Genomic DNA, 27,390 nt, shown 5'->3' on the forward strand with positions numbered 1-27,390 from the left:
ATTGCGTATTTGGTGAAAGGCTAATCGGAAACTGGAAAAAATGCACCTGTTTGTCTCTTATCTACCTATGACCTGGAAGCCCCCTTCCCTTCTTCGAGTTGTCCCACCTTTTAGGACCAAACCAATGTACATCTTGCATAGATTGATTGATGTCTTATATCTCCCTAAAATGTACAAAATCAGCCTGGGTCCTGATCACCTTGGACACATGTCATCAGGACCTCATGAGGCTGTGTCATAGGTACATCCTTATCTTTGGCAAAATAAACTTTCTAAATTGATTGGGACCTGTCTCAGATACTTTTTGATTTAGAATCCTAACTTCTGACTTGTACTTGGGTCTCTGCAGACTAACTTCTATATTCTTCCTAAGACTTTGTCTAGTTATTCCTGATTTTCATCAGTCTTCAAATATTCAAAAACATTTCATTTCATTGAAAAAAAATTAAGACAAAAGTAGTTGATATCAGAATTTTAAACTGCAATGCATTAGTTGAAAATAATTTTTTAAGGATATCTATGGTCAGTTTAAAAGAAAGGTCTATTTAATCTCAAAGAGTTTCTATGTAGTCAAGACTTTTATTCTAGGCTGGGCACGGTGGCTCATGCCTGTAATTCCAGCACTTGGGAGGCCAAGGCAGGTGGATCGCTTTTGCCCAGGCATTCCAGACCAGCTTGGGCAACACAGTAAAACCCTGTCTCTACAAAAAATACAACAATTAGCCACGCGGAGTGACATGCGGCTGTATTCCTAGCTATTCAGGAGACTGAGGTGGGAGGATCACCTGGTGGCTGCGTTGAGTGGAGATCACACCACTGTACTCTCGTCTGGGCGACAGGAGTGAGACCTTGTCTGAAAAAAAATTATTCTACTTTTATTTGAATAGACAAAATTTTTTTGAATCCTGATACTATTTCAAAGACCTTAAAGATTTCACTAACTAGCTAAATCAAACTTAGGAAAATATTATTTGGTTTTCCAGTGAAGCATTTCTCTTATTTAGAGCCTTTCTGTTTCTCTCAATAGGGTTGAAGAGTTATCCTTATCTTCTTTTTATTGGGGCTTAAGAAGAGAGATGAGGTTCCATGGAGTACACAATACAAGGATATAAGGACCTCATGTAATCTCACATATCCATTTTCCATGAAAGCCATTCTTGGCACGAATTTGCCATTCTATGTTTGAGCCTCATAAAAGGCAATGCATCATAAATATGCACTTTTTGGGTAACTGGAATGTGCTTAACTTTAAACGGGAAACTCAAGAAAACAGCTAGGAACTCTTTATGCCAGGAGAAGTCAAATGCACTGGCAATAGATCAAATAAAAATATCTGAGTAAATGCCTTCCAGATAGAACATCACCCTAGTTCTTCAGCACTTTACAAAAAGATCTGTTCTCAGTTCATATTCCCTTAATTCCCTGTCATTTCTCCCTGGTCTTCCAAATATGTTTTTTAAATTATGATTCCATGTATAAACACAAGATCGTATTTTGCTTGTCTATGAAAAATTGAGAGCCTTCTCTGAACCATAAAAGTATCTTTCTCCAAAATGTATTCAAATCAGGCATATTGAAAACTGTTTGGTGTTCGTGTTGTGAGGTTTTTTAGGGGACCGCACAGAAACTCTCAGCACTAGCTAGTGCCTTATGTTCTAAATGAGGAAACGGAAGCCAAGGACCTGCAGGTGGCTGGGGACTGTGCGCAGGCTGGTTCCGCTCAAGTCACATGGCTCGTCAGCCAGTGAGTAGGTCTGGGTAGCAGTAGGCATGGATGAACATGCCCTCCATAGGCTTTCAGACCTTCTTCAAGGCCAAAGGGAAGGCCTTCATGGAAATATAATTATGTGAAACACCCCAGAATTTTTTCACAAACTTTCCTGCCTATAAACGCCAGGTCCTACCGCTGGAAGACTCCCTCCAGGACAAAACCACCCTTTCCTTCAGGGATGTAACCTGCTGTGCTTTCGTTGACTGTCATGCAGCCGCTAGACATGTCACTTCCTAGCTCTCCATTCGGGTCTGTGTCCCAGGACCTAAAGAAAGCTAAAAGAAGCCGGGCGTGGTGGCTCATGCCTGTAATCCCAGCATTTTGGGAGGCTGAGGCTGGGGGATCATTGGAGATCAGGAGTTTGAGACCAGTCTGACCAGCATGGTGAAACCCTGTCTGTACTAAAAATACAAAAAAAAAAAAAAAAAAAAAAAAAAAAAAAAAAAAACGAAAAAAGAAAAAAAAAATAAGCTGGGCGTGGTGGCGCGGGCCTGTAGTCCCAGCTACTCGGGAGGTGGAGGCAGGAGAATCACTTGAACCCGGAAGGCGGAGGTTGCAGTGAGCTGAGATCGCGTCATTGCTCTCCAGCCTGTGCGACAAGAGACTCCGTCTCAAAAGAAAGAAAGAGAGAGAGAGAGAAAGAGAGAGAGAGAGAGAAAGAAAGAAAGAAAAAAGGAAAGAAAGAAAGAGAAAGAAAGAAGCAAGCAAGCTGAAATAGCTTATTTTTCTGTTTTAAAAAATAGATTTTTAGTGTTCACAAGTAAGAATAAAAAAAAAAAAAGCTTGGCCTTAGGAGGAATCCTATCTGCATAGGCCTCTGAGAGGCAGCGTTACCTGAAGGGAAACTGACTGGGCAAGAGCCAGGCACTTAGGAGCTGTCTGTACTTTGCTTCCCACCCGTCCGCTCTCCCGCAGCAGCCAAAGTCTCCTCCCTCCATTATATTGCAAATCAATGAATCCATTAGACTTTCCATGTTTCTTTTTAGACTTTGAGATTCAAGGTCAGCTAGAATTAATGGTTAACAGCTGACAGGTGAAAGCGTGGTTAACTGCAGCTTTGGCTAGCAGGCACATTGCGTGACTGCTAAGGCACACAGGCAAAATCAAGTTCTACAGCTGTCCCTGTGTATGTCACTTGTTTGAATATGAAATAAAATTAAAAAAATAAATTCAGTGTATTGAGAAAGCAAGCAATTCTCTCAAGGTATATTTCTGACATACTAAGATTTTAACACTTTCACAAATATGCTGTACCGAGAGACAATGTTACATAACATTGAGAACTAGTACAAGTAAATATTAAAGTGAAGTGACCATTTCCTACACAAGCTCATTCAGAGGAGGATGAAGACCATTTTGGAGGAAGAAAAGCACCCTTATTAAGAATTGCAGCAAGTAAGCCAACAAGGTCTTTTCAGGTACAGTTTCAGAACTTACTATTTAACATTCCTCTCAAGCAAATACTCCTTGAAATGCTTTTCTTAAATCATAGGAATTTAAAAACACTTTACAATAGAGAATGATTGATTTTTAAAATGTGTCTGATTTAGCTTTGTAGAGATGTTCCGCTAATATCCATAACTAATCTGAGAGGAAATGTGGAACAACAGAAGAGTAACAGTGTCTACTCAGTAACAAGCGTTTTACGAGTTAAAAAGACATCCAAATGCAGTACTGAAAAATCAGAAGTCTTGATTTGTCTCACTGATGACTCCGTTTTTCCTAGAGCAGTCTGTTTAATGCTTACTGGAGATAAATAGATTTATAGGTGACCAAGACAATCGATTAATGTATCAGCCACAGATGTTTTTAAATAGAAAATTTTCTAAGTAGGAAATCGTTCATAGCTCTTTGAAAGATATAGGGAGAGGCCTCAAGGAAAGAAAGAAAGGAAAAAAATTGGGAAAGGAAACAAAGATGAAAAATTGGGGTGGGGAGAGAGGTCAGATGGTGGCCATGAGAAGGATCTGAACATAGCGAGCAGCGGGGCCGGCGGGGAAGCAGGGAGGAGGGGAGAGCGCTGCTTCCCTGTGGGTTCCGGCTTCTGCAGAGCTGTAAGAGTTGAATGCTACACACACAGTCATACTAAGGAATGCTGCAGGATTGGGAAAGATAAAATTCAACATTATAATGAGAACCCTGTGAATGCTATTGAATTAACTACTCCCCTCTCTCCCTATTTCTTGTAAGTCTTAGTGTCAGTAAACTAATTATAAATTTACATTTTATGTTCTAAAAGCATGCACCTTTTTCTCATTGTAGGATGATTTTCTTATATCAAGTGGTACATTTCATTTTATTTACTTCAGTTTCTGGTGGTAAGTAGAGTGTTATCTCAACTATGGGCTGGGAGAGGGAAATCACACTGCAATCTCCACACACGTGGGAGAATCCCACACCATTTATGCCGGGAAAGAAATAAAATGTTTTTATTAACTTCCTGCCTGAGGCTCCAGAGGTTTTCAAAGCAGGGTAGGAATTGAGGTGAAAAAATTGTTTGTACTGGTAGGAATCTCTGTCTATATGTATACCATATCTACATCCATGCCTACATACATCATTCATTTAAATGATATTTAAAAGCAATATTAAAAAGAAGAAATCTTGATTTGCCTCACTAATTAGTTGGTTTTTCATAAAGCAGTCAGTTCAATGGAACATACACACACACATAAAATAGGAATTTTGTACTGAAAAATGTTATGTAACTATTCATACATAGTTTATGCATTTCAATAATTTAACTACCCTGTTAATTCTCCACCCTATGTCACATCTGCTAAATTTGTTTATAAATTTCTTAGCCAATATTAAGTAGGATATATCAGTATAGGTATTGTTTAGTTCCATGACCATTCTTTATTTAAAATGAAAGCTGAAGCATTCCTTTAGAAAAATAGCTTATGTCTACATGTTATATTTAATTTCTGGTACTATTGTCAGCATTTTAAGCATAGTAAATTCTTTTTGCTGGCCTATGTGAAAAAACGCAAACCTAGGTGAAGATATTAAAAGTAAATTCCACTTAATATATTAAATTACGCAGCTCATAATTTCAATTTTCTCTGTGACAAGACTACTGCTCAGGTTATAATATTGCTTTGTGATAATTATCTGGAAATTGTATTGTTATTTCATTGATAAATATGTCAGCGCTAAATAATTTGATATATTTTGAACACTGGACCCAATAACTACATAAACAACTGACCCTGAATCAGGGGTTCCACATCCATGGATTTAAACAACATTGAAGTGAAATTTTTTAAAAAAAATTATATCTGCACTCAACATGTGCAGAGTTTTTTCTTGTCATTATTCCCTAAACAACACAGTATAACAACAATTTGCATAGCATTTACATTGTACTAGGTATTATAAGTAATCTCGAGATGATTTAAAGTACACAGGAGGCTGTGAGTAGGTTATATGTAAATATTGTGCCATTTTCTATCAGGGACTTGAGCGTTCATGGATTTTGGTATCTGCAGGAGGTCTTGCAGCCAACCCCCCACAGATATCAAGGAATGATAGTGTACATATTTAGGTCCTTTATACATGCACATGGAACATTTACAAATATTGGCCACACACAAGCCTCTGAAACAAGTCTCAACAAATTTTAAGGGGTTAAAATTATACTGATCATGTTATTCAGTCACCGTGAATGGGAGCTAGAATAATAATAAAAAGGGAATTGAAAATCTGCAAATGTTTGAAAATTGAGTATTTATACCTTTTTAGGTTAAGATGAATCAGAGATGAAATCACAATGGTAATTAGAAAAGGAATTGTACAATAATGAAAGTACAGTATATCAAAACTTTGAGATGTAACCGAATCAGTGTTGAGATCAAATGTATAGATTTACATGTATACATTAGAAAACAGAAAAGGGAAAAATTAATGATATAAGATGACAAGAAGACAGAGAATAGCAACTTAAGTGCTAAGAAACCAGAAGGCAGAAAGAAGAAATCGCAGAAATTAATTAAATGGAAGACACAGATATTTAAGAGGTCAACATAATCCCTTTCTAACCCATTTTATAAGGTCAGGGTAATCTTGACATCAAAATCTGATAGGAAAATTCTGAGGAAAAAAAGTCACAGGTCTTTTATCTTATGAACATATGTACAAATATCCTAAACAAAATATTATCCAACTTAACCCAGTAGAATGTTAAAAAAATTAAAGGATGATTACATTGTGATATTGTGACAAAGCTGGGTTTATTCCAGGAATGAAAAGTTGATTTAACATTCAAAAATCAATAGATGTGTGACTTCGGGGTACATACCAAAAAGAAAGAAGGGAAAGCAGGAACTCACACAGATATACTTGTACACCCATCTCATAGCAGCATTATTCACACTAACTCAAAGGTGGAAGCAGCCCATGTGTTTATCAACAGGTGACTGGATAAATAAAGTGTGGTACATACATACATACAAAGGAATATTACTCAGCCATAAAAAGAAGGGAAATTCTGACACATGGATGAACCTTGAGGACATTACACTAAGTGAAATAAGCCAGTCACAAAAGAACAAATACTGTGTGATCCCACTGATATGAGGTACCTAGTGTAGTCAATTTCATCAAGACGGAAATTAGAACAGAGGTTGCCAGGGGCCGAGGGGTCAGGGGAAGGGGTGAGAGTTGGTGTTTAATGGGCACAGAGCATCAGCTGGCGAAGTTGAAAAGTTCTGGAGGTGGATGGTGCTGATGGTTGCACAGCAATGTAAATACACTTAGTGCCACAGAACTGTACACTCAAGATGGCTACATGGCACATGGTATGCTATCTGTCATAATAAAAAATAAAAATAATTTTAAATGTTAATATGTGCCGAAAAATGCTTGCTAAAATTCTATTAATGATCAAAACTTTAAATAAACTGGAAATGGAAGAGAACTTTCATCAGCTATTAAACGATATTTTAAACAAAAGCAAACAAAAATCCAAACCAAAAATCTTCAAGAAACATAATATGTAATAGCGGGATATTGAAAGCTTTCCCAAGGGATTGAGAATAAGACAAGAATACTTCCCATTATTTCCATTTACTCTTAACTGGAGGTACTTGTTGGTGTGGTAAGGAAGGGAAATAAAAGGAAAACGATTAGGAGGAACATAAGCTCTCGTTTTTCACAGATGATGTGATTGAGTACCTAGAAAAATCCAAAATTAACCATCACATAAATTATTTGAGCCAATTAATTAAATGAGTAAGAAGTCTCGATACAACGTCAATATACAACAGCAAGCACTTGCTCGTTCGCAAAAGCAGATGAACTAGTTTTTACTGACACTAGAAGCAGCATGTGTTCCATGTGTTCCACATCCATGCACTCAAACAACCTTGACGTGAAATATTTTTTAAAAAATTGTATCTGTACTCAACGTGTGCAGAGTTTTTTTCCAAAATTTTTTTCCAAAAATTTTTAAATGTTTATATGTTTAGGGGGTGTAAGTGCAGATTTCTTACATACATATATTATGCGGCAGTGAAGTGCCGACTTTTGGTGTACCCATCACCCAAGTAGTGAACACAGCCTCCAACAGGTAATTTCTCAACGCTCACCCCACTCCCATCCTCCCATCTAGTGGCATATTGAAAATCAATTTGTCTTGTAAAATTAAATAATCCAATTAGGAGGGGGTATATTCTAAGAAAATTAGTGCATGATGCACACACACACACAGAGAACACGTGTGTGCGCATGTGCACATGAGAGAGAGCAAGAGAGAAACTGGGTCTTGCTCTGTTGCCCAGGCTGGATTGCAGTGGTACAATCACAGCTCACTGCAGCCTCAAACTCCCAGGCTCAGGAGATCCTCCTACCTCAGCCTCCCGAGTAGCTGGGATTACAGGTGGAAACAACCATGCCCAGCTAGTATTTTTTTTTGTATTTTTTATAGAGACAGGGTCTTGCCATGTTGCTCAGGCTGGTCTTGAACTCCTCAGCTCAAGCAATCTGCCTACCTTAGCCTCCCAAAGTGCTGGGATTACACGCATGAGCCACTGCGCCCACTCCGCATTATTAAATATAGAACATTTATTTGATTCATCAGTTAATATTCTTCTTAAAAGTACTATTTTAATGTAGCAAGATTGCTTTCCACCAAAAGGTGGGGTTTCCACGGTGGGGTTTCCAAATTATTCTCAATGGGGTGAGGATGTGTGTTATCACACCCCCGAGCCATCAGATGCTGTCAGAAAGTGATCACTCTGAAGTCTTTGTTTCAAATAAGCACAGGGTTTGGATAAAGAGACGCAATTAGGAAAGGAAAAAGCAGAAGGCTCATTCCAGACCTGGATGAGATCCTGAAAAGCAGCAGCTTTTGCCAGTAAAGATCCTTGAAACGATTCAATTACCCTCAAAGCACTCCTTGTCTCCAAGACAATCACTCATAAGCACAATTCCATTGAAGCCAACGTACCATTTTGTGATTTTCGTTTCCACCTGAGGCTGTTCATTCAATAAACTCACATAAAAGTGTTTATTGCCTTGATTTCCAAATTCAGGCGTATTTCCTGGTAAGTAGAGCTACTTGCCTTGGCTTTATGAGATTACCACCTAATTAGATGTATGCCCAGTAAAATCCAACATAACGCATGCCATGTACTACATCACAGAATGTGTGACTCAGTTGTTGAAGGACACCAGCTTTGAAGGAGGAGACATTACTACGGTTTTCACACCAAGTGCCAAGTACTGCCAGGTAGTCTGCACTTACCACCCAAGATGTTTACTCTTCACTTTCACGGCGGAATCACCATCTGAGGATCCCACCCGATGGTAAATGCTTATGTTTCTACATTGAGGAGACAGATTTTTAAAGGGAGATTGCTATTCTTAACACATTTCCATCTACCATTTTATAAAATTTAACATTAACAACTGGAAGATACATTGTCTTTCAGTTGAAATATTGTTACAGAAAGAAGTGATGGTGTTTAGGCAATTTAGAAAAGAATAAATATGCCTCCAAGTGTAGACTTTCCAGCCTCTCCTATAGTCTCATATTAATGGTATGTTTCTTCTGTTTGTCTCAATTTTTACACTTCTTAAACATTTCACACTTTGCTTTTCTATCGATTATTAATTTTTGTTGTGCTCTCAACAAACTGGAACTTCTCCCAACTATTTTATTAGAAAAAAATTCAATATTTAAAAAGATAATTTGAAAAAAAGTACAGTACAGTGATCCCCTGCCACCACCAAAACTGCAATGTTTGCTATATTTGTATAGCAATATACAATACCTATATTTGTATACATGTTTAACCATTTGAAATAATTTTAAAACATGACACTTTACCCCTAAATACTTCAACATGCACTATCCTACACAAAAGACATATGAAATTTAACAAGAATTCCTTTATATTATTTCAGTTTTCCCTCAAATGTAATTTATAGTAATTAACCAGAATCTTACCAAGAGTCACTCACTGCATTGGGTGGTTTGTCAGGTTTAAAACATTTTAAACAGTCCACCAACCATTTGTATTCCCATCCTGAGCTTGAAAATTTAATAATAAGCCTTTCTGTAGAATTAAGTTTTCAACATCTTTATTATTGCTACATTCACAGGCATTTATATAGCACCCAGAACTTATAAAATTTACTATTCCAGAACCTAGAGCAGGGATTGGCAAATGTCTTCTTAATAACGCAGAGTAAATATGTTAGGCTTTGTGAGCAAAACCCACAGTAAAGCCAAGGATATTATTTAAGTATTTATGTCACCACTTAAAATGTAACGATTTGAAAATATAAAAATCATTTTGTATAGCTAACAGGCTAAACAGAAACACACAGATTTTTGGTTGTATTTTACCAACAGGCCCTAGTTGACACATTCCTGTTTGTTCCTATTAGAAAGGAGTATTACATGTAGTCTCTTAAGTGTAGGGATGTTGAAGTAAAAAACAAACTCAGAATCTTGCTAAGAAAATATTTGTTTTGGCATGAGATAAAGTAGTTTGTTTCCTTCTCTTTGGCTTTCTGTGTGCTGACTTTTAAGATCCATTATTTTAAAAACATAAATTCCTATTCATTAATATGTATTTTTAAAAAAACAGGTTTACTTGTGTCCTGAAAGACAGTGTTACAGAAACACTGCCGAGAGTGAATAGGACAGCAGCGATTTCTGGGTATTCTTTCAAGCAATGCTCACACCAAATAAGCGGTAAGATATGTTCTCAGAATCAACAAATACCAGCTGTGATGTACACATATCGCCACATCCGATGTGGTTTTAAGGCTATGAAATGAAACACTGCTATGTGGAAATAAACCCCCTTAATGAAGTTCTTTCAGTGTAGAGTATAAACTAGCATACATACATGCCTGCCCTCCAACACACTGTAAAAACCTCTTTACCTCATAGAAAGACATATCTTACTACCTCACTTCCCATTGTTTATTTATATTCTTTCTATTTCCCAGCCTAAAATCTTAAATGAAAGTCTTTTTTTTTTTGAGACAGGGTCTCACTCTGTTGTCCAGGCTGGAGTGCAGTGGTGCAATCACAGCTCACTCCAGCCTCAACCTCCTGGTTTCAAGCGATCCTCCTGCCTTAGCCTCTGGAGTAGCTGGGACCAGAGGCATGCACCAACATTCCCAGCTAATTTGTTCATTTTTCCTAGAGACAGGGTCTCACTGTATTGCCCAGGCTGGTCTCAAACTCCTGGCCTCAAGTGATCTGCCCGCCTCGGCCTTCCAGAGTGCCGGGATTCCATGGTACCCAGTCGAAATTCTTCATTAAACGTATTAATCCAAATTGAAAGGAGCAAATATAAAGGTTGAAGTGACACTTGTCTTAATAGTGAATAGATACTTGAATCAGTTAATTAGTGAAATAATCAGTGCAGTTAGGGAGAAGAGAGGCTAGGTCAGAAAATCAAAATGTGAATTTACAAGTCTAAAATTGTTACAGTGTAAGAAGGACATTGGCATTCTTTTACTGCTTCCATTCAAGAATAAGAATTTTGCAGATTAATATAACAAAAGACCTCTGAGGAAAGGTGGGTGAAAAAGTTGAAAGGATGAGTCAGGAGGGACAGTTGCTTAGGTCATTGCCCCTAGAATCTGGAAGGTACTCATGTCTTCTGCTTTTATTTCCAGCTTGCAACAAAGACATTTACGTGGACCTAGACATGAAGGGCATAAACTATAACAGCTCAGTTGCCAAGAGTGCTCAAGAATGCCAAGAAAGATGCACGGATGACGTCCACTGCCACTTTTTCACGTACGCCACAAGGCAGTTTCCCAGCCTGGAGCATCGGTGAGTGAGCCCCAGGACATTCGCGTGGTCGATGAAAAACAGAATCGTGATTTACTAAAAAGCTTTCGCCATCAACTTTATGCCAGCATTTATTTTGAACCCCTAAAAGACATTTCTATAAAAGTACTCCAAGTTTTCTTCATGAAAAATACACTTAAAGCCTAATTTGGATGCATTTCGTTTATGGTAAGGAGTCTATCTTTTAATAACACTGTCAGAAAAATATATATACTTGGCTAATTTCAAAAGTGCTACACTTTTAAATTGGCACTTTTGAAACAGCTGCAATTGGTATGATTGTCAGTGCCCTTCCCAGTCTAAAAAATGTTACAGTCTAACAGAATAAAAATAAAAACCTACTCCTCTCTCTCTCTCTAAATAACAGTTCCTTACCTAAGACAAAATACTCATGTAAAAAGTCTTATCCTGCTCCATACTGGATTTCGAAATATTTCAAGGATAAATCTATCGCATAAGGATTTAAAAATTATCTGATCTCTAATAACCAAATCTGTGTTCTCGTCTTTAAAAATTTACTAGGGAAATAGATTATTAATTTGTATATTCAGAAATATTTGAGATGATTTAGATTTTCATAGTAAACTGCATTTATCTGGAATCAACAGAAAAGTGAAAAACATTCAAATTACTAATACTTGCGTTTTAACATTGGATTTTAACATTCTGCTCTCCACATTCACAAAGAGGAGTGAACAGAAAGCAAACAAAGCATCAACGAGTTATTTCAAAAACAACAGTGGTTAAAAACACACACACCAAACCCCTAAATTCGTGATTTGACTTGTAAGGCTTATCTTTAGCTCAGCTCAGACGACAGTTTTTATGTCTAAGACTTAACAGAATGTGAACTGCGAGACAAGAAAGTGGAGGTTTCTAAGCAAGATAAAGTTAAGTCATTAAAAGTAAGAAGGACTTAGCCAGGCGCGGTGGCTCACACCTGTAATCCCAGCACTTTGGGAGGCCGAGGCGGGCAGATCACCTGAGGTCAGGAGTTCGACACCAGCCTGACCAATATGGTGAAACCCCCGTCTCTACTAAAAAAGAATACAAAAAGTAGCCAGGCGCGGTGGTGGGCGCTTGTAATCCCAGCTACTTGGGAGGCTGAGACAAGAGAATCGCTTGAACCCAGGAGGCAGAGGTTGCAGTGAGCCAAGATCGTGCCATTGCACTCCAACCTAGGCAACAGAGTGAGACTCCGTCTCAAATTAAAAAAAAAACAAAAAATGAGAAGGGCTTGAGAAGTCATTCATTCATGCACTCTCCTTCTTCATGTGGTCACTCTCTCAAGCTGTCATTATACTGAAGAAGAAATAAAGTTACACAATTCACAGGTGCTTAGCAACACTGCTGGGACCATGCCCAGCCATTCAGCCTCCCAGATGGATGCTTCGGGGTCTCGCAGGTCCTCTCTCCAAAGGGGACTTTCTTAATATCTCATGTTTTTTCCTCCTTGCAGTTGGAAGAATAAGACACTTTTCCTTTTTCTTTTTATTCAGTAATATTTGTCTACTGAAGCACACCCAAACAGGGACACCAACCAGAATAACGAAGCTCGATAAAGTGGTGTCTGGATTTTCACTGAAATCCTGTGCACTTTCTAATCTGGGTAATTATCGACTTCTTGATGATGTAATTCAACCATTAAATATGCTGATGATTACAGTAGATCTCACTCAGGATACCAGCTTATGCTCACGATGAAACGGACCCAAAGATCTTTACCTTCTTCATGTGATAGATTTCATCATGTCCTATACAGTTAGATCCTCTATTTAAATTTCCAGTTTAAAATAATCATGTCATTTTCTTCCAAATAAAAAAAAAATGAAAAGATCTTGGGATACACTTAGATTTTTTAATATGGAATTTACACATACTGTGACTGGAATTTTCCTGATAGCTGGTGAATTGAGTCCCTGACATAGTTCTTCCGTCGCGCAGCTTGTATTAGGGACATTTTCCCTAATACGGTGTTTGCAGACAGCAACATCGACAGTGTCATGGCTCCCGATGCTTTTGTCTGTGGCCGAATCTGCACTCATCATCCCGGTTGCTTGTTTTTTACCTTCTTTTCCCAGGAATGGCCCAAAGAATCTCAAAGGTAAGGAGTTAACAAGTAAGGATAATTTGTTATCTTTTAAAAATAGCTGATCAAAATCCATCATTAAAAATTCCAAGTAACTAAAAATTTACTCTAAATGTCAGTATAGGATAAAAGTTGCAAAGAATTTCTAGCCCCTCTCCCTTTCTATTCCCCGCCTACTTACCACAAACCCGACATTACCGAGGACTCTTTTTTTTTTTTTTTTGAGATGGAGTCTCGCTCTGCTGCCCAGGCTGGAGTGCAGTGGCATGATTTCAGCTCACTGCAACCTTCGCCTCCTGGGTCCAAGCGATTCTCCTGCCTCAGCCTCCTGAGTAGCTGGGACTACAGGCATGGGACACCACGCCCAGCTAATTTTTTTTGTATTTTTAGTAGAGATGGGGTTTCACCATGTTGGCCAGGCTGGTCTCAAACTCCTGACTTCAGGCGATCCACCTGCCTCGGCCTCCCAAAGTGCTGAGATTACAGGGTTGAGCCACCGTGCCCAGTCAGTAAATTTTAAAATAAATATAAATATTATTTTACCTAAATAAATTTTAGGTACAGGTACAGTGGTATTACATGGATATACTGTGTAGTGGTGAAGGCTGGGCTTTCGGTGTAGCCAAATAGTATACATTATTCCCATTAGATAATTTCTCCTGCCTCACCCTCCTCTATCCTCCCAACTCTCTGAGTCTCCAATAGCTTTCATTCCACTGTCTCTGTGCCTGTGTACACTTTATTTAGCTCCCAGTTAAAAGTGAGAATATACAATATTTGACTTTCTGTTTCTGAGTTGTTTCACTTGAGATAGTAGCCTCCAGTTCTATCCATGTTGCTGCAAAAGACATGATTTTATGATTTTTTTGTGGCTAAGTAACATTCTATAGTTTATTCTATACACCACATTTTCTTTATCCATTCATTTGCTGATAGACTCTTAGGTTGATCCATATCTTTGTTATTGTGAATAGTGCTGCAGTAAACATGTGGGTGTAGGTATCTTTGTGATATGATTTTTTTTCTTTCTTTTCCTTTGGCTATGTACCCAGTAGTGGGATTGCTGGAGGTCTCCACCTTGGCAAAGGGGCAGTTGTCTAGTTCTAAATGAAATGAAGAGATTCCATTTCCATTTCATGACAACTAAAAGACAATTCAGTCCAATGCTTTGTTTAAAATAATTGAACCAGGAACAGAAAGAGCTGAAAATGTCAGTGAAATGTCAAACCCAAAGTGGAGAGAGAGAGAGAGGTGGAAATGAATGTCTCCATCAAGTGGGTTAGGGTGGTGGTGGAGGGAGGTTTGAGAATTGAGTCCCTGTTTCCTTACCAATGGAAATTAACATAGGACATCAGAAACAGCATGGAAAATTTCTTTGATTATCAAAAGTACACTAGCTAATGTTGCTGTCCCTTATTTATTTATTTATTTATTTATTTATTTGAGACAGGGTCTTGCTCTGTCACTCAGATTTGGTTGCACTGGGTGTGATCTCAGCCCACTGCAGCCTCCACTTCCTAGGCTCAAGCAATCCACCCGTCTCATCCTCCCAAGTTGCTGGGACCACAGGTGTGCACCACCACCCCCAGCTAATGTTTGTTTTTTTGTAGAGACAGAGTTTCGCCATGTTGGCCAGGCTGGTCTAGAACTCCTGGCCTCAAGCAATCCACCTGCCTTGGTCTCCCACAGTGCAGGTATTACAAGCCTAAGCCACCATGCCCAGCTTGCTATTCCTCATTGACAACATTCACTTAAACAAGCAAACAAATATCCGTAAAATTAAGTCAGCTTTAAAACCTGGCTTGTATATATCTCTGAATTGGAACTCTCAGAGCCCTCAGCACTTGCCTGATTGGCCTCCTGTTGATGAAAAGTTGTCCTCCAGACAACTCAGCCAAGGGGAGCCCTGTGTGCCTTGCCTATCACGTGAGCCTCACTTTCCACTGAGTGAGGCTGTCATTTCAGAAGCGCCGGGTCTGTCACATGAAAATATATCTGTTACCATCACTTACTAAACAAATTTAGTAGAATTTGTTTGGTGCTTATTATGTATCAGGCATTGTTCTGAAGGCTGGGGATACCATTTAGTGAACTAAATAGATAAAAACTTTGCCTATTGGACCAGAGTGGAGATGAGAGAGAAGTGACCAGATCGATCTGTGTTATCAGCAGAGAGCCAATAAGATTTGCTGATGGGTTGGACCACGGATTGTGAAGGAGTCAGTGATAGCACCAAGACTTTTGGCCCAAGGAACTGGAAAGATGGAAATGCCAATGACAGAATGTGGAGGATTTCGCAAGCAGCAGAGTGTAGAAGAAGCAACGCCCTTGGCTCATCTAGGGCAAAGGGTTGAATTGGCAACTGGAAATAGAAGTCAAATTCAGAAGAGAGGTTTATGTATACATCTGTGTTTAGGTGTCACCAATATACAGCTGATACTTTTTTAAAAATCTAGTGAAATTATCAAAGGGTTAAATGCAGAGAGGGAAGAAAGTAGGTCCGAAGATCAAGCCTTGGGACATTGGAAGTTTAGAAATAAGAAAGATGCCATTGTCACTTGTAATTTTGTGCTAGTCACTGCTCTTTTTCTTTGTCTTATTCCCTTACTGACCAATTCCTAGAATAGGAATAACACATTTGATCTTTAATACAGTATGTGATAGGAACGTGGCTTCTATAAGCCCAAACTTGGTAATTTAAATTTAAATTTATTAAAATTAAATAAAACTGGCTGGGCGCAGTGGCTCACGCCTGTAATCCCAGCACTTTGGGAGGCCGAGGCGGTGAATCACGAGGTCAGGAGTTCGAGACCATCCTGGCCAACATGGTGAAACCCCGTCTCTACTAAAAATACAAAAGTCAGCCAGGTGTGGTGGCATGTGCCTGTAATCCCAGCTACTCAAGAGGCTGAGGCAGGAGAATCACTTGAACCCGGGAGGCAGAGTTTGCGGTGAGCAAAGATCGCGACACTGCACTCCAGCCTGGGTGACAAGAGAAAGACTATGTCTCAAAAAAAAAAAAAATTTAAATAAAACTAAAAATTCACCTTCCCAGCTGTGTTAGCCACATTTCAAGTGCCCAATAGCCACATGTGGTTGGCAGTTACTGTATTGGATGGCACAGGCATAGAATATTTCCATCACTGCAGAAAGATCTATGGACAGCCTTGCTCTAGACTGTGATTTTGTCTACTTTGGAAAAGTCACTCTTTTCCAGGAAGATGCTTCCAGGGTGTGGAGTAAACGACGGACTTCACCCATCTCCTCATAAACCTATTGCAACCCTGGATAGGAGGTTTCTAGGTAGCATGAAGACTCTTGAATTTTTAAGATAGGCTGGGAGTGTTGAAAGGAAGGAAGTGAAAAGGGAAGATACTAGGAAGACTGACAATAGAGCAAGCTCAGAAAATTTTTATGGAGGTGATTTAGTTAGAAAATTTGTCTGCAACCTAAGGGCCATGGAGTGTGACTCCGTGGTTTATGAGTGTGACTCCGTGGTTTATGAAGAGTACTTTCAAAATAGGAAAATCTTCACAATTAAGTGCTAGCATGAGCTGACTTTACTTTCTCTAGGTGCTGTAAAAATGTTCTTATGTGTTCGATATGATATATTTCTACTTCCCTTTTGTTTTTGTTAGAAATCTTTGTCTCCTTAAAACATCTGAGAGTGGATTGCCCAGTACACGCATTAAAAAGAGCAAAGCTCTTTCTGGTTTCAGTCTACAAAGCTGCAGGCACAGCATCCCAGGTAAACTGAGAGTTCTGCATTCTGGCTGAGAGTGACCAGCCCCGAGGAGGCTGATGCATGCTGAGGGAGGGTCTCACTCTGACATGTGGTCTGCTGTCTAGTGTTCTGCCATTCTTCATTTTACCATGACACTGATTTCTTGGGAGAAGAACTGGATATTGTTGCTGCGAAAGGTCACGAGGCCTGCCAGAAACTGTGCACCGATGCCGTCCGCTGCCAGTTTTTTACCTATACCCCAGCCCAAGCATCCTGCAACGAAGGGAAGTAAGCCATATGAAGGGTTATGCAGACACCCTTGTCCCGTCTGCCTGTGAGGTGCATTATGTTTATACCGTTTTGTTTCCAACTGCAGGGGCAAGTGTTACTTAAAGCTTTCTTCAAACGGATCTCCAACTAAAATACTTCACGGGAGAGGAGGCATCTCTGGATACACGTTAAGGTTGTGTAAAATGGATAATGGTGAGTATAATGTCACTTGAAAAAATATAGCTGAAGGAATTATTCCATGCTGCATACATCACAATCAAGACTGTCAGTTATAGCCACAGAAGGGAGAACATTCATGAAATAACAAATTTTGCAATTTTCTATTATTTTCACTCCTGTCACTCAAGCTGACCATGTTTTAAAGGTAAATATTGGGGCTTGACTAAACTGTACATTGCCTAGTATTAACTAAATATATGTTTTAATTTGACACATTTATACACCTGGCATTTCTGTTTTCTTTCTTTCTTTGTTTTTTTTTTTTTTTTTTTTTTTTTTTTTTTTTTTTTTTGAGACACAGTCTCACTCTGTTGCCCAGGCTGGAGTGCAGTGATGTGGTCAGTGTTCACTGCAGCCTCTGGCTTGAACTCCTGGACTCGAACAATCCTCCCACCTTAGCTCCCTGAGTAGCTGGGGCTACAGGCGTGCACCACAACACCCGGCTAATTTTTTGTAGAGATGGGGTCTTGCCATGTTGCCCAGGCTGGTCTTGAACTCCTGGGCTCAAGCAATCCTCCCACTTTGGCCTCTCAAAGTTCTGGGATTACAGGCTTGAGCCACTGCACCCAGCCACAACTGGCATTTCCTAATGAGACCCAGACTCTGCCAACACTCGTGTTATCAAGGCCAGTAATCTTTCCTGTTATCCTTTGTAAGGGAATTATCGATCAGCACTTTGGTTAGTCAAATTACTAATTTTCTTCCAAAAATTGTGTATCTATTCAAGAAATACTGGAGCACCTCCTTTTTAGGGTCTTTATTCAGATTCCATGCAGGGTTCTGGAGACTTAGGGATTGGCAAAGGTTAAGGTAAAACTTTACTAGTAACAATGAGTGTGGTAGGGTGGAAATAAGTGTTTAGATTACACGAGACCTGTAATAACATAAAAGTTACAATAAAAATCCAACCAGCAGTGTTTCCATCCCAGTGGCCAATTTCTGAGCATAGTCACGAGAGATGCTTTGTAGGCAAACAGAATTGTTCTAAGGGACAAAATCCCCAACAGGAAAGAACACACCACAAACACTCCTGCTTAAATTACCATAGTAACTTAGGATGGCTTTACTATATATTGATTTACATAAAGCTGCATGTTCTTATACTGTTTATTGCCAAATGTCCAATATTACAATACACTATAAGGTGCAACTGAGATTTAATGAATAAAATGGAAGTAACAATCCTGCCTCGTGATAGTTTTAGAAGCACAAAAACATTTTGTGTCAGATTATCTGCTGTACCGAGAAGGCGAATCAATCCTTAATTTCTGAGAACTTGTTTTGTAGAACATAAAGACGTTATATTGCCTCCAACACTGGTATCCTAACTAACAGACTATGCCTTCCTAGAGCTTAGAGGCGCTCCGATGAAAATCTCTGGATGGCTCAAGACTTCTTAAAAAGCAAGTCAATTACGTCGTATCTCATACATTCTGTTTTCCTCACAATAAATTTCCCTAAGACAAGAAGGAGCATTCGGCACCATTCTGTTGTCTTTCTTCTACTTCTAAGCGTTAGAAGGGACACTTAGCAAATGTTGCTGTTAAGTAATGTTGACATGGTTTAAAAAAATGGGAACGAGCACGTATACCTCAATACATTGCAGACTGCATTTTCCCCATTCCTTCTTCATTATGGTTTTCTCTGTTGGATTTATAGACTCTGGCCTGTAGAAGTTACAGAATATGCCAGGTATAGATTGATAGCTACAGGAGAAAATGTAAGATAAAGGAAAATAAAGTCTTATGTCTTTTCAGTGCAACTTTGGAGGGAGTGAATTAGATAACTAGGTATTTACTGCACTTGTATTTGATGAAATAACCCCCTAATGTGAAAGGGAATAGCTGCGTGAGATATTTATGGTGCCTTGTCTGTCACTGGTCTACAATGTAACTTAACTTTCTGAAGATAGATAGCAGCACCATTAAAATAAACATTTCTTACCACAAAATATGATTCTAAACACATATTTTCAGCATTTCGTTTAAACTGAGAAACAGCATAGGATGAACCTCAAGGCCTCTCACCTGTACCTTGAGTTATTTCTAAAATATCTTAGTTACTATTTACCTATTAATTTTCCTAAAATTTACCTTTATGACGCTTCCCACCTTGCAGAAATTCCAGAATGGAGGGCCCTCCAAAATGAATGTTCACCCTTCCGGCTCTAAAATGAGAGCCTCTGTTCAGGCTTCCGAAGTCACATCGCGCTCGTTCTCACCTCAGTTGCTGTTAGCTGCTGTTTCCTTCCAAACTCCTTCTCTCATCCTCTCGTCCTATTTGAAATCCGCCCCAGAATTATACACTCATTTTCCTACCAAGGAAAAAAAGGCCTAGAAAGGTTGTTTTACACCCACAAAACTAGTGAATGGACCTTCTAGGATCCGGCTTCTCATCAGTGATTCTTCTGTTAACTTAGACTCCTCCCTTAGCTCAGGAGGCGGAGCCTTCTGAGCACCTGAGCCTGGTTATTCTAAATGTGATCTGGGCACAGAACATTGACATCACCTGGGAGCTTGTTAGAAAGAATTTCAGGACCCACACAGATGTTACTGAGTCAGAATCTGCATTTTAAAAGCTACACAGGCAACCCACAGGCACATAAATTTTGAGTCGCATAGGTGTGTGCGTGTGTGTGTGCATGTGTGTGTGCGTGTGTTTGTGTGCACGTGTGTGTGTGTCTAGAATACTGCTGTCTACGAACACCCTACTCCCATCCATCTGTGTTCCATGGCTCCAACCGGGAGGGTGGGTTCTTGTGTCGGGCATCCAGTAAGTAGAAATAGAGGGCACTGTTCTGTCTAGGCAGCCCCAAGAGAAAAGAAACAGAGGGATGAGCCTGAGTCAAAGTCCCTGGAAAGTACCAAGGACCCCAGAGAATCCCAAACTGTCAACAAGGCCAAAGGTCAGAGGAAGTTCATAGCAGATCAGTCTTACTTTGGACATGGGTGGAGCAGGAGTGACTGGGATCATGGTCAGCAGAGTCACGGGGACAGGGCAGGAACTGGACAATGGCTGCAGCCTGCGGGCAAGGTGCTCGCCTTTTCTTTCTAAGAGTAGTTCTCAAACGCCAGCAGGGCTGGTTCAAACACAGATGGCTGAGCTTCCAGGCTGGAGTTTCTCATTCACTGGATCTGAGGTTGGGCTGAAGAATGTGCATTTCTAACACGTTCCCAGGTGACGCTGTTGGTCTGGGGACTGCAATTGACAACCACTGGTTTAAAAACACCATTCACGTTATCATTTGAAGGAGGGTGAGACAGCCGTGTAGTACCACACAAGGAGGGCTACATTCTTAGGGGTGTGTAATTACAAGATGACTTAGTCAATTCCATTTTTCATGTGCATGTTTTGCTTTGGCAGCTTGATTAAAAGTCTCTGTAACTCAGGGTCATGATAAAATATTGACTTGAGGAAAGGTTTTCTTCTTGTTCCTGAAGGAGCATAATTACTGATGGAAAGGAAGATGTAGGAAGCTGCTCATCACAACGCTTCTGTTGCAGAGTGTACCACCAAAATCAAGCCCAGGATCGTTGGAGGAACTGCGTCTGTTCGTGGTGAGTGGCCGTGGCAGGTGACCCTGCACACCACCTCACCCACTCAGAGACACCTGTGTGGAGGCTCCATCATTGGAAACCAGTGGATATTAACAGCCGCTCACTGTTTCTATGGGTCAGTACCACGGCTGTTTTTATTAGTTCATCTTCTTCACACATTTATAAAAAATATTACTAGCATGTTAGGAAATAAATACTTTAACCAATTAGATTGTCTTATTTGCAAAATTAATTAATTGCTTCAGTGGTAAAAAAGGCAAAAAGGAAGAGCTCCTCATGGTCTCCCAGCATCAGAACAGGTGCAGGTGCAAGGCTGCTTGACTGCCTGCTATTCCGCTTCCCATTTAACCGCATTCACATCCCCAAGGGCCTTCATGTTATTCCCTGCAAGAGCATACCTCCCTCTGTGCCTCGCTGTGTGCACTGTGCCCGGAACTAAACTCACAGAGGATTTACCATTGTCCGAATCAAATTTCTAATATGTGTGTGTGTGTGTGTGTGTGTGTGCGCGTGTGTGTTTAAATACAGAAAGTGGCCAGGTGTGGTGGTTCATGCCTGTCATCTCAGCACTTTGGGTGGCTGAGGTGGGAGGATTGCTCAATGCCAAGAGTCTGAGGTCAGCTTGGGCAACATAGTGAGACCCCGTCTCTAAAAAATATTTAAAAACTAGCCTGGCATGGTGTTTTGTGTGCCTGTAGCACCAGCTGCTCAGAAGGCTGAGGTAGGAGGATCGCTTGAGCCCAAGAGTTCAAGGGTGCAGTGAGTTACTACAGTGCCACTGCGCTCCAGCCTGAGCAACAGAGCGAGATCCTATCTCTAAGTAAATAAATAAAATACAGAAGGAGTTCAGTATGCATCCTCACATTGGATTCCTTACTTAGGTCACTTTCAGCATTGGCCAAACAAAAAGGCTCCAGCTGGGGGTATATATATTCCAGGGAAGTTAAGTTGGCCAAACTTTCCGTTTGCTACTTCAGTATCCTCCAAGTTGTTTCCAGACACAGTTTTGTGTGCTTTTTAGTTTTGGTTTTCTTTTTTAATCAGTCTGCAGCACACTCATGTTAAACTCAAGAACACATGTGAGGCCAAGAGTTCCCGTTACCTGTCACATATGGGAATGGAGTAGCAGAAAGCCTGCCTGAGTTTCTGTCACAGCTAGTTACTGGCGAGATTGAGACTGAGTCCAGTGGTCTTCGTGTGTGTGTGTGCGCGTGTGTGTCTGTGCAGTGTGCGTGTGTGTGCGTGTCTGTGTGTGCGTGTGTGGGTGTGTGCGTGTGTGTGTGTTGGAGCACGGAGGGAGTGCTCATTCATTTTTTGTGTATAATGGATTTTCTTTATAGGGTGAATATGTTTTTTATCCTGAAAAATCTTAGGATAAAATCACTTTTTTCCACCTAAATGTCCATCATTGGCAGAAAATATTAGTAATAATTAAACAGCCACACACTTCACAATGTCTGGGAATTATTTTTAGTAAAGGAAATTTCTTTCCCTCTGTTGTTTGCTCCTTAGGGTAGAGTCACCTAAGATTTTGCGTGTCTACAGTGGCATTTTAAATCAATCTGAAATAAAAGAGGACACATCTTTCTTTGGGGTTCAAGAAATAATAATCCATGATCAGTATAAAATGGCAGAAAGCGGGTATGATATTGCCTTGTTGAAACTGGAAACCACAGTGAATTACACAGGTATGGAGAATTTTATCCGGGAAGTTGTCTCCAATGGTGAACTGGATAAAATGTTTAACACTACTAGACTTACGGCCTGACCCTGCCAAGCTCTCCATGCGTTATCATCATGAAAGGGAGAGGGCCTGGAACGCTAGTTATTCATTCTGTTAAGGCTGATATGCTTTCCTGGCTATTGAAACTTATTTTGGGAATGTGGGTAAAGAGATAACATTTTCCTGAGGCTTCTTCAGGTGCATAGAATGACATAATTTCATAATTCTTTGGAATAGTAAAGATAATTTATTAAAGATAATTTAGGGATGAAGGATTGAAGGTTAGAACAATTAAGCAACTTGTGCAGGATCAAAGTGAGTTGGATGAGGAGTTAGCGGTGAGGGTGAGGCTTGTCTCTCTCTCGCCCTCTCATCCTGGCACATGTGCGATATCGTGCTGAACCTGAGGGAGGAAAATACACGACAACAAGGCAAAAAATGAATATAGTAAACGAAGAAAACACAGATAATGTACAGTGGAAGAAGAGTCTCTTCTGGAAAAGAGGATATATTTTGCGTCTCATATTTAAACCATGATTTTTTAAATTTAGATTCTCAACGACCCATATGCCTGCCTTCCAAAGGAGATAGAAATGTAATATACACTGATTGCTGGGTGACTGGATGGGGGTACAGAAAACTAAGAGGTAAAAATGATGTTGTTATATGTGCTCCATCCTGGAAATGAAGAGCGGAACCTTTTCTGCCCTGACAAGTCATGTAGCTGAAGCACAACTCGAGTCACACTACTCAGTTGCAGGAAGTGGATTAATAAAGATGGAGAGGCAAAAATCACCCAAGTGAGGCTGGTGCCTCATCTGTTTGATTGGAAATTTTAAATGTGACTAAATCTCTTTAAAGACTAATTATATTTAATGAAGTTTAATGTGAAGCCTAGCACTTTTCAGTAAATGTTCTAGCCTGCTATCCAATTACTTTCTTGGGAAGTCATTCCAGTTAGAGTCATAATTAATTTTTGAACTTAATTAACATTAACAAAATGGTACACGCAATAGTGGGAATAATGTCTTCTTCATACTTGTAATTATAAAAGGTCTGTGAAGTAAATCTAACATTTTTTCCTTCTAGATTTTTATATAGACATGAGTTTTGTTATTGTTGTTGTTTTGAGATGGACTCTCGCTCTGTCACCCAGGCTGGAGTGCAGTGGCATGATCTCGGCTCACTGTTACCTCCGCCTCCCAGGTTCAAGTGATTCTCCTGCCTCAGCCTCCCGAGTAGCTGGGATTATAGGTACCCACCACCACCCCAAGCTAATTTTTTGTATTTTTAGTAGAGATGGGGTTTCATCGTGTTAGCCAGGATGGTCTCAATCTCCTGACCTCGTGATCCACCTGCCTCGGCCTTCCAAAGTGCTGGAATTACAGGCGTGAGCCCCCACACCCGTCCATGATTTTTATTTTAAATATATGTGGCCCAGCATCACTGGTGGCTCATGCCTGTAATCCCAGCACTTTGGGAGGCCAAGATGGGTGGATCACTTGAGGTCAGGAGTTCAAGACTGGCCTGGCCAACATGGTGAAACCCCGTCTCTACTAAAAATACAAAAATTAGCTGGGCATGGTGGTGTGTGCCTGTAATCCCAGCTACTCGGGAGGCTGAGGCAGGATAATCGCTTGAACTTGGGAGGTGGAGGTAGCAGTGAGCCAAGATTGCACAACTGCACTCCAGCCTGGGTGACAGAAAGAGACTCCATCTCAATTAAAAATATATATATATAATATATATTTATATGTATGCATATATGTTTATGTGTATTGTATATGGTTATTCTACAAACAAACCAAAAAAATTTTTTTCAGACAAAATACAAAATACTCTCCAGAAAGCCAAGATACCCTTAGTGACCAACGAAGAGTGCCAGAAGAGATACAGAGGACATAAAATAACCCATAAGATGATCTGTGCCGGCTACAGGGAAGGAGGGAAGGACGCTTGCAAGGTAACAGAGTGTTCTTAGCCAATGGAATATATGCATATTGGAATGCTTAATGCGTTGGGTTTTTTTGTTTGTTTTGTTTTTTTGTTTGTTTGTTTGTTTGTTTTGAGACAGAGTCTCGCTCTGTTGCCCAGGCTGGAGTGCAGTGGCGCGATCTCAGCTCACTGCAAGCTCTGCCTCCCAGGTTCACGCCATTCTCCTGCCTCAGCCTCCCAAATAGCTGGGACTACAGGCGCCAGCTACCAAGCCCAGCTAATGTCTTTTTTTTTTTTTAGTTTTAGTAGAGACGGGGTTTCACCATGTTGGCCAGGATGGTCTCGATCTCCTGACCTCGTGATCCGCCTGCCTGGGCCTCCCAAAGTGCTGGGATTACAGGCGTGAGCCACCGCGCCTGGCCGCTTAATGCATTTTAAAAAGCAGTCTTCTGCCAATGAGCAGGGAACACAGTGTATTTGTTTGACTTAGACTGAAATCAAAAGCAAGGAGACTGACTGGATGAACGCAAGCACCCAGGTTCTCTGCAGTATATTAAGGGTCCAAGACAACATTTTAGGCAAAATCAGCCTGAGCAAGATGTGCTGAAGATGGGAAGCGTCTGAGTTGATCTGTGCACCTTTTCTTGTCTCCCCTCGTTCTAGGGAGATTCGGGAGGCCCTCTGTCCTGCAAACACAATGAGGTCTGGCATCTGGTAGGCATCACGAGCTGGGGCGAAGGCTGTGCTCAAAGGGAGCGGCCAGGTGTTTACACCAACGTGGTCGAGTACGTGGACTGGATTCTGGAGAAAACTCAAGCAGTGTGAATGGGTTCCCAGGGGCCATTGGAGTCCCTGAAGGACCCAGGATTTGCTGGGAGAGGGTGTTGAGTTCACTGTGCCAGCGTGCTTCCTCCACAGTAACACGCTGAAGGGGCTTGGTGTTTGTAAGAAAATGCTAGAAGAAAACAAACTGTCACAAGTTGTTATGTCCAAAACTCCCGTTCTATGATCATTGTAGTTTGTTTGAGCATTCAGTCTCTTTGTTTTTGATCACGCTTCTATGGAGTCCAAGAATTATCATAAGGCAATATTTCTGAAGATTACTATATAGGCAGATATACCAGAAAATAACCAAGTAGTGGCAGTAGGGATCAGGCAGAAGAACTGCTAAAAGAAGCCACCATAAATAGATTTGTTTGATGAAAGATGAAAACTGGAAGAAAGGAGAACAGAGACAGTCTTCACCATTTTGCAGGAATCTACACTCTGCCTATGTGAACACATTTCTTTGTAAAGAAAGAATTTGATTGCATTTAATGGCAGATTTTCAGAATAGTCAGGAATTCTTGTCATTTCCATTTTAAAATATATATTTTAAAAAATCAGTTTGAGTATACACGAGCTAAGAGTGAATGTGAAGATACCAGAATTTCTGTGTGGAAGAGGATTACAAGCAGCAATTTACCTGGAAGTGATACCTTAGGGGCAATCTTGAAGATACACTTTCCTGAAAAATGATTTGTGATGGATTGTATATTTATTTAAAATATCTTGGGAGGGGAGTCTGATGGAGATAGGGAGCATGCTCACACCTCCCTAAGACAAGCTGCTGCTGTGACTATGGTCCCCCAAAGAGCTAGATCGTATATTTATTTGACAAAAATCACCATAGACTGCATCCATACTACAGAGAAAAAACAATGAGGGCGCAAATGGATAGCTACAGTAAAGTCTTCAGCAAGCAGCTGCCTGTATTCTAAGCACTGGGATTTTCTGTTTCATGCAAATATTTATCTCATTATTGTTGTGATCTAGTTCAATAACCTAGAATTTGAATTGTCACCACATAGCTTTCGATCTGTGCCAACAACTATACAATTCATCAAGTGTGATTTTTTTTTTTTTTTTTTTTTTTGAGATGAAGTCTCACTCTGTTGCCCAAGCTGGAGTGCAGTGGTGTGATCTCGGCTCACTGTAAACTCCACCTCCTGGATTCAAGCGATTGTCCTGCCTCAGTCTCCCAAGTAGCTGAGATTACAGGCACATGCCATCATGCCCGGCTAATTTTTGTATTTTTAGTAGAGACGGGGTTTCACTATGTTGGCCAGGCTCGTCTTGAACTCCTGACCTCGTGATCTGCCCACCTCGGCCTCTCAAAGTGCTGGGATTACAGGTGTGAGTCACTGCGTCTGGCCATGGAAAATATTTATTGAGCACAATTATGTGAGAGCATCATGCTGAGCTTTGAAGATACAGTGGTGAGCAAACATATATCCTGGCTTCATGAAGATTATACTCTAGTTAACATGAGCAACAAAATAAAATAATCACACAAAATATATAGGTTCAAGCTGAAATGAGTGGCTGCACCAGATTCTATGAGATAAGAAAGGAAGAAGGACATTTTTCACCAAGTTGACAAAGGCAAAACAAAAACAACAACAAACAAAAAACCCAAAAGAGCAAAATGACAGTAGAACATAACGGGGCCAGATCAAAAATGCTGACAGGTTCCCAAAAGAATAAAATGACGGTAGGACATGACGGGGCCAGATCCAAAATGCTGACAGGTTCAAACAAAATTGGAATTGAAAATCAGAGTGCCTTCAAGAGTATCAAACAATACTATCTTGTTACTTGCTTATTACCTTAGTAGACTGGAAGCAACACTTCACACAAAAAAAGGGTTTGGATGTAATTTCGGATAAGAAGAGATGTTTCTGTAAAGTCTTTCCTGAGAAGCATATTATTTGAGAAAAACA

General features: G+C 40.2%; 1 protein-coding gene across 3 annotated transcripts; it reads left to right on the forward strand.

Moving 5' to 3' along the window:
• Positions 1-2,607: 2,607 nt before the first annotated feature.
• On the forward strand, positions 2,608-27,390 carry F11 (coagulation factor XI). Of its 3 annotated transcripts, XM_001165847.7 has the most exons (15): positions 2,767-3,189; positions 4,034-4,089; positions 8,416-8,578; positions 9,868-9,974; positions 10,913-11,072; positions 12,590-12,699; positions 13,035-13,194; positions 16,818-16,927; positions 17,029-17,191; positions 17,280-17,386; positions 20,917-21,085; positions 22,483-22,658; positions 23,245-23,340; positions 24,517-24,656; positions 25,292-27,390. In XM_001165847.7, the coding sequence occupies exons 2-15, from the start codon at positions 4,035-4,037 to the stop codon at positions 25,451-25,453; spliced, it is 1,878 nt and encodes a 625-aa protein (XP_001165847.1). In that variant the 5' UTR covers positions 2,767-3,189; position 4,034; the 3' UTR covers positions 25,454-27,390. The 3 variants fall into 3 exon arrangements, with proteins under 3 accessions (XP_054539559.1, XP_001165847.1, XP_054539560.1); XM_054683584.2 differs by lacking the exon at positions 23,245-23,340 and having other exon boundaries at positions 2,608-3,189; XM_054683585.2 differs by lacking the exons at positions 12,590-12,699; positions 13,035-13,194 and having other exon boundaries at positions 2,768-3,189.

This window comes from Pan troglodytes, chromosome 3 (genome assembly GCF_028858775.2).
Source record: "Pan troglodytes isolate AG18354 chromosome 3, NHGRI_mPanTro3-v2.0_pri, whole genome shotgun sequence".
In the NCBI taxonomy this organism is placed as follows: domain Eukaryota; kingdom Metazoa; phylum Chordata; class Mammalia; order Primates; family Hominidae; genus Pan; species Pan troglodytes.

Coding starts and splice junctions, on each gene's coding strand:
- F11 (XM_001165847.7), top strand. CDS start 4,035: ATGATTTTCTTATATCAAGTGGTACATTTCATTTTATTTACTTCAGTT. Junction 8,579..9,867: donor TCTGAGGATCCCACCCGATG/GTAAATGCTTAT, acceptor TTAAAAAAACAG/GTTTACTTGTGTCCTGAAAG. Junction 17,387..20,916: donor GTTGTGTAAAATGGATAATG/GTGAGTATAATG, acceptor CTTCTGTTGCAG/AGTGTACCACCAAAATCAAG.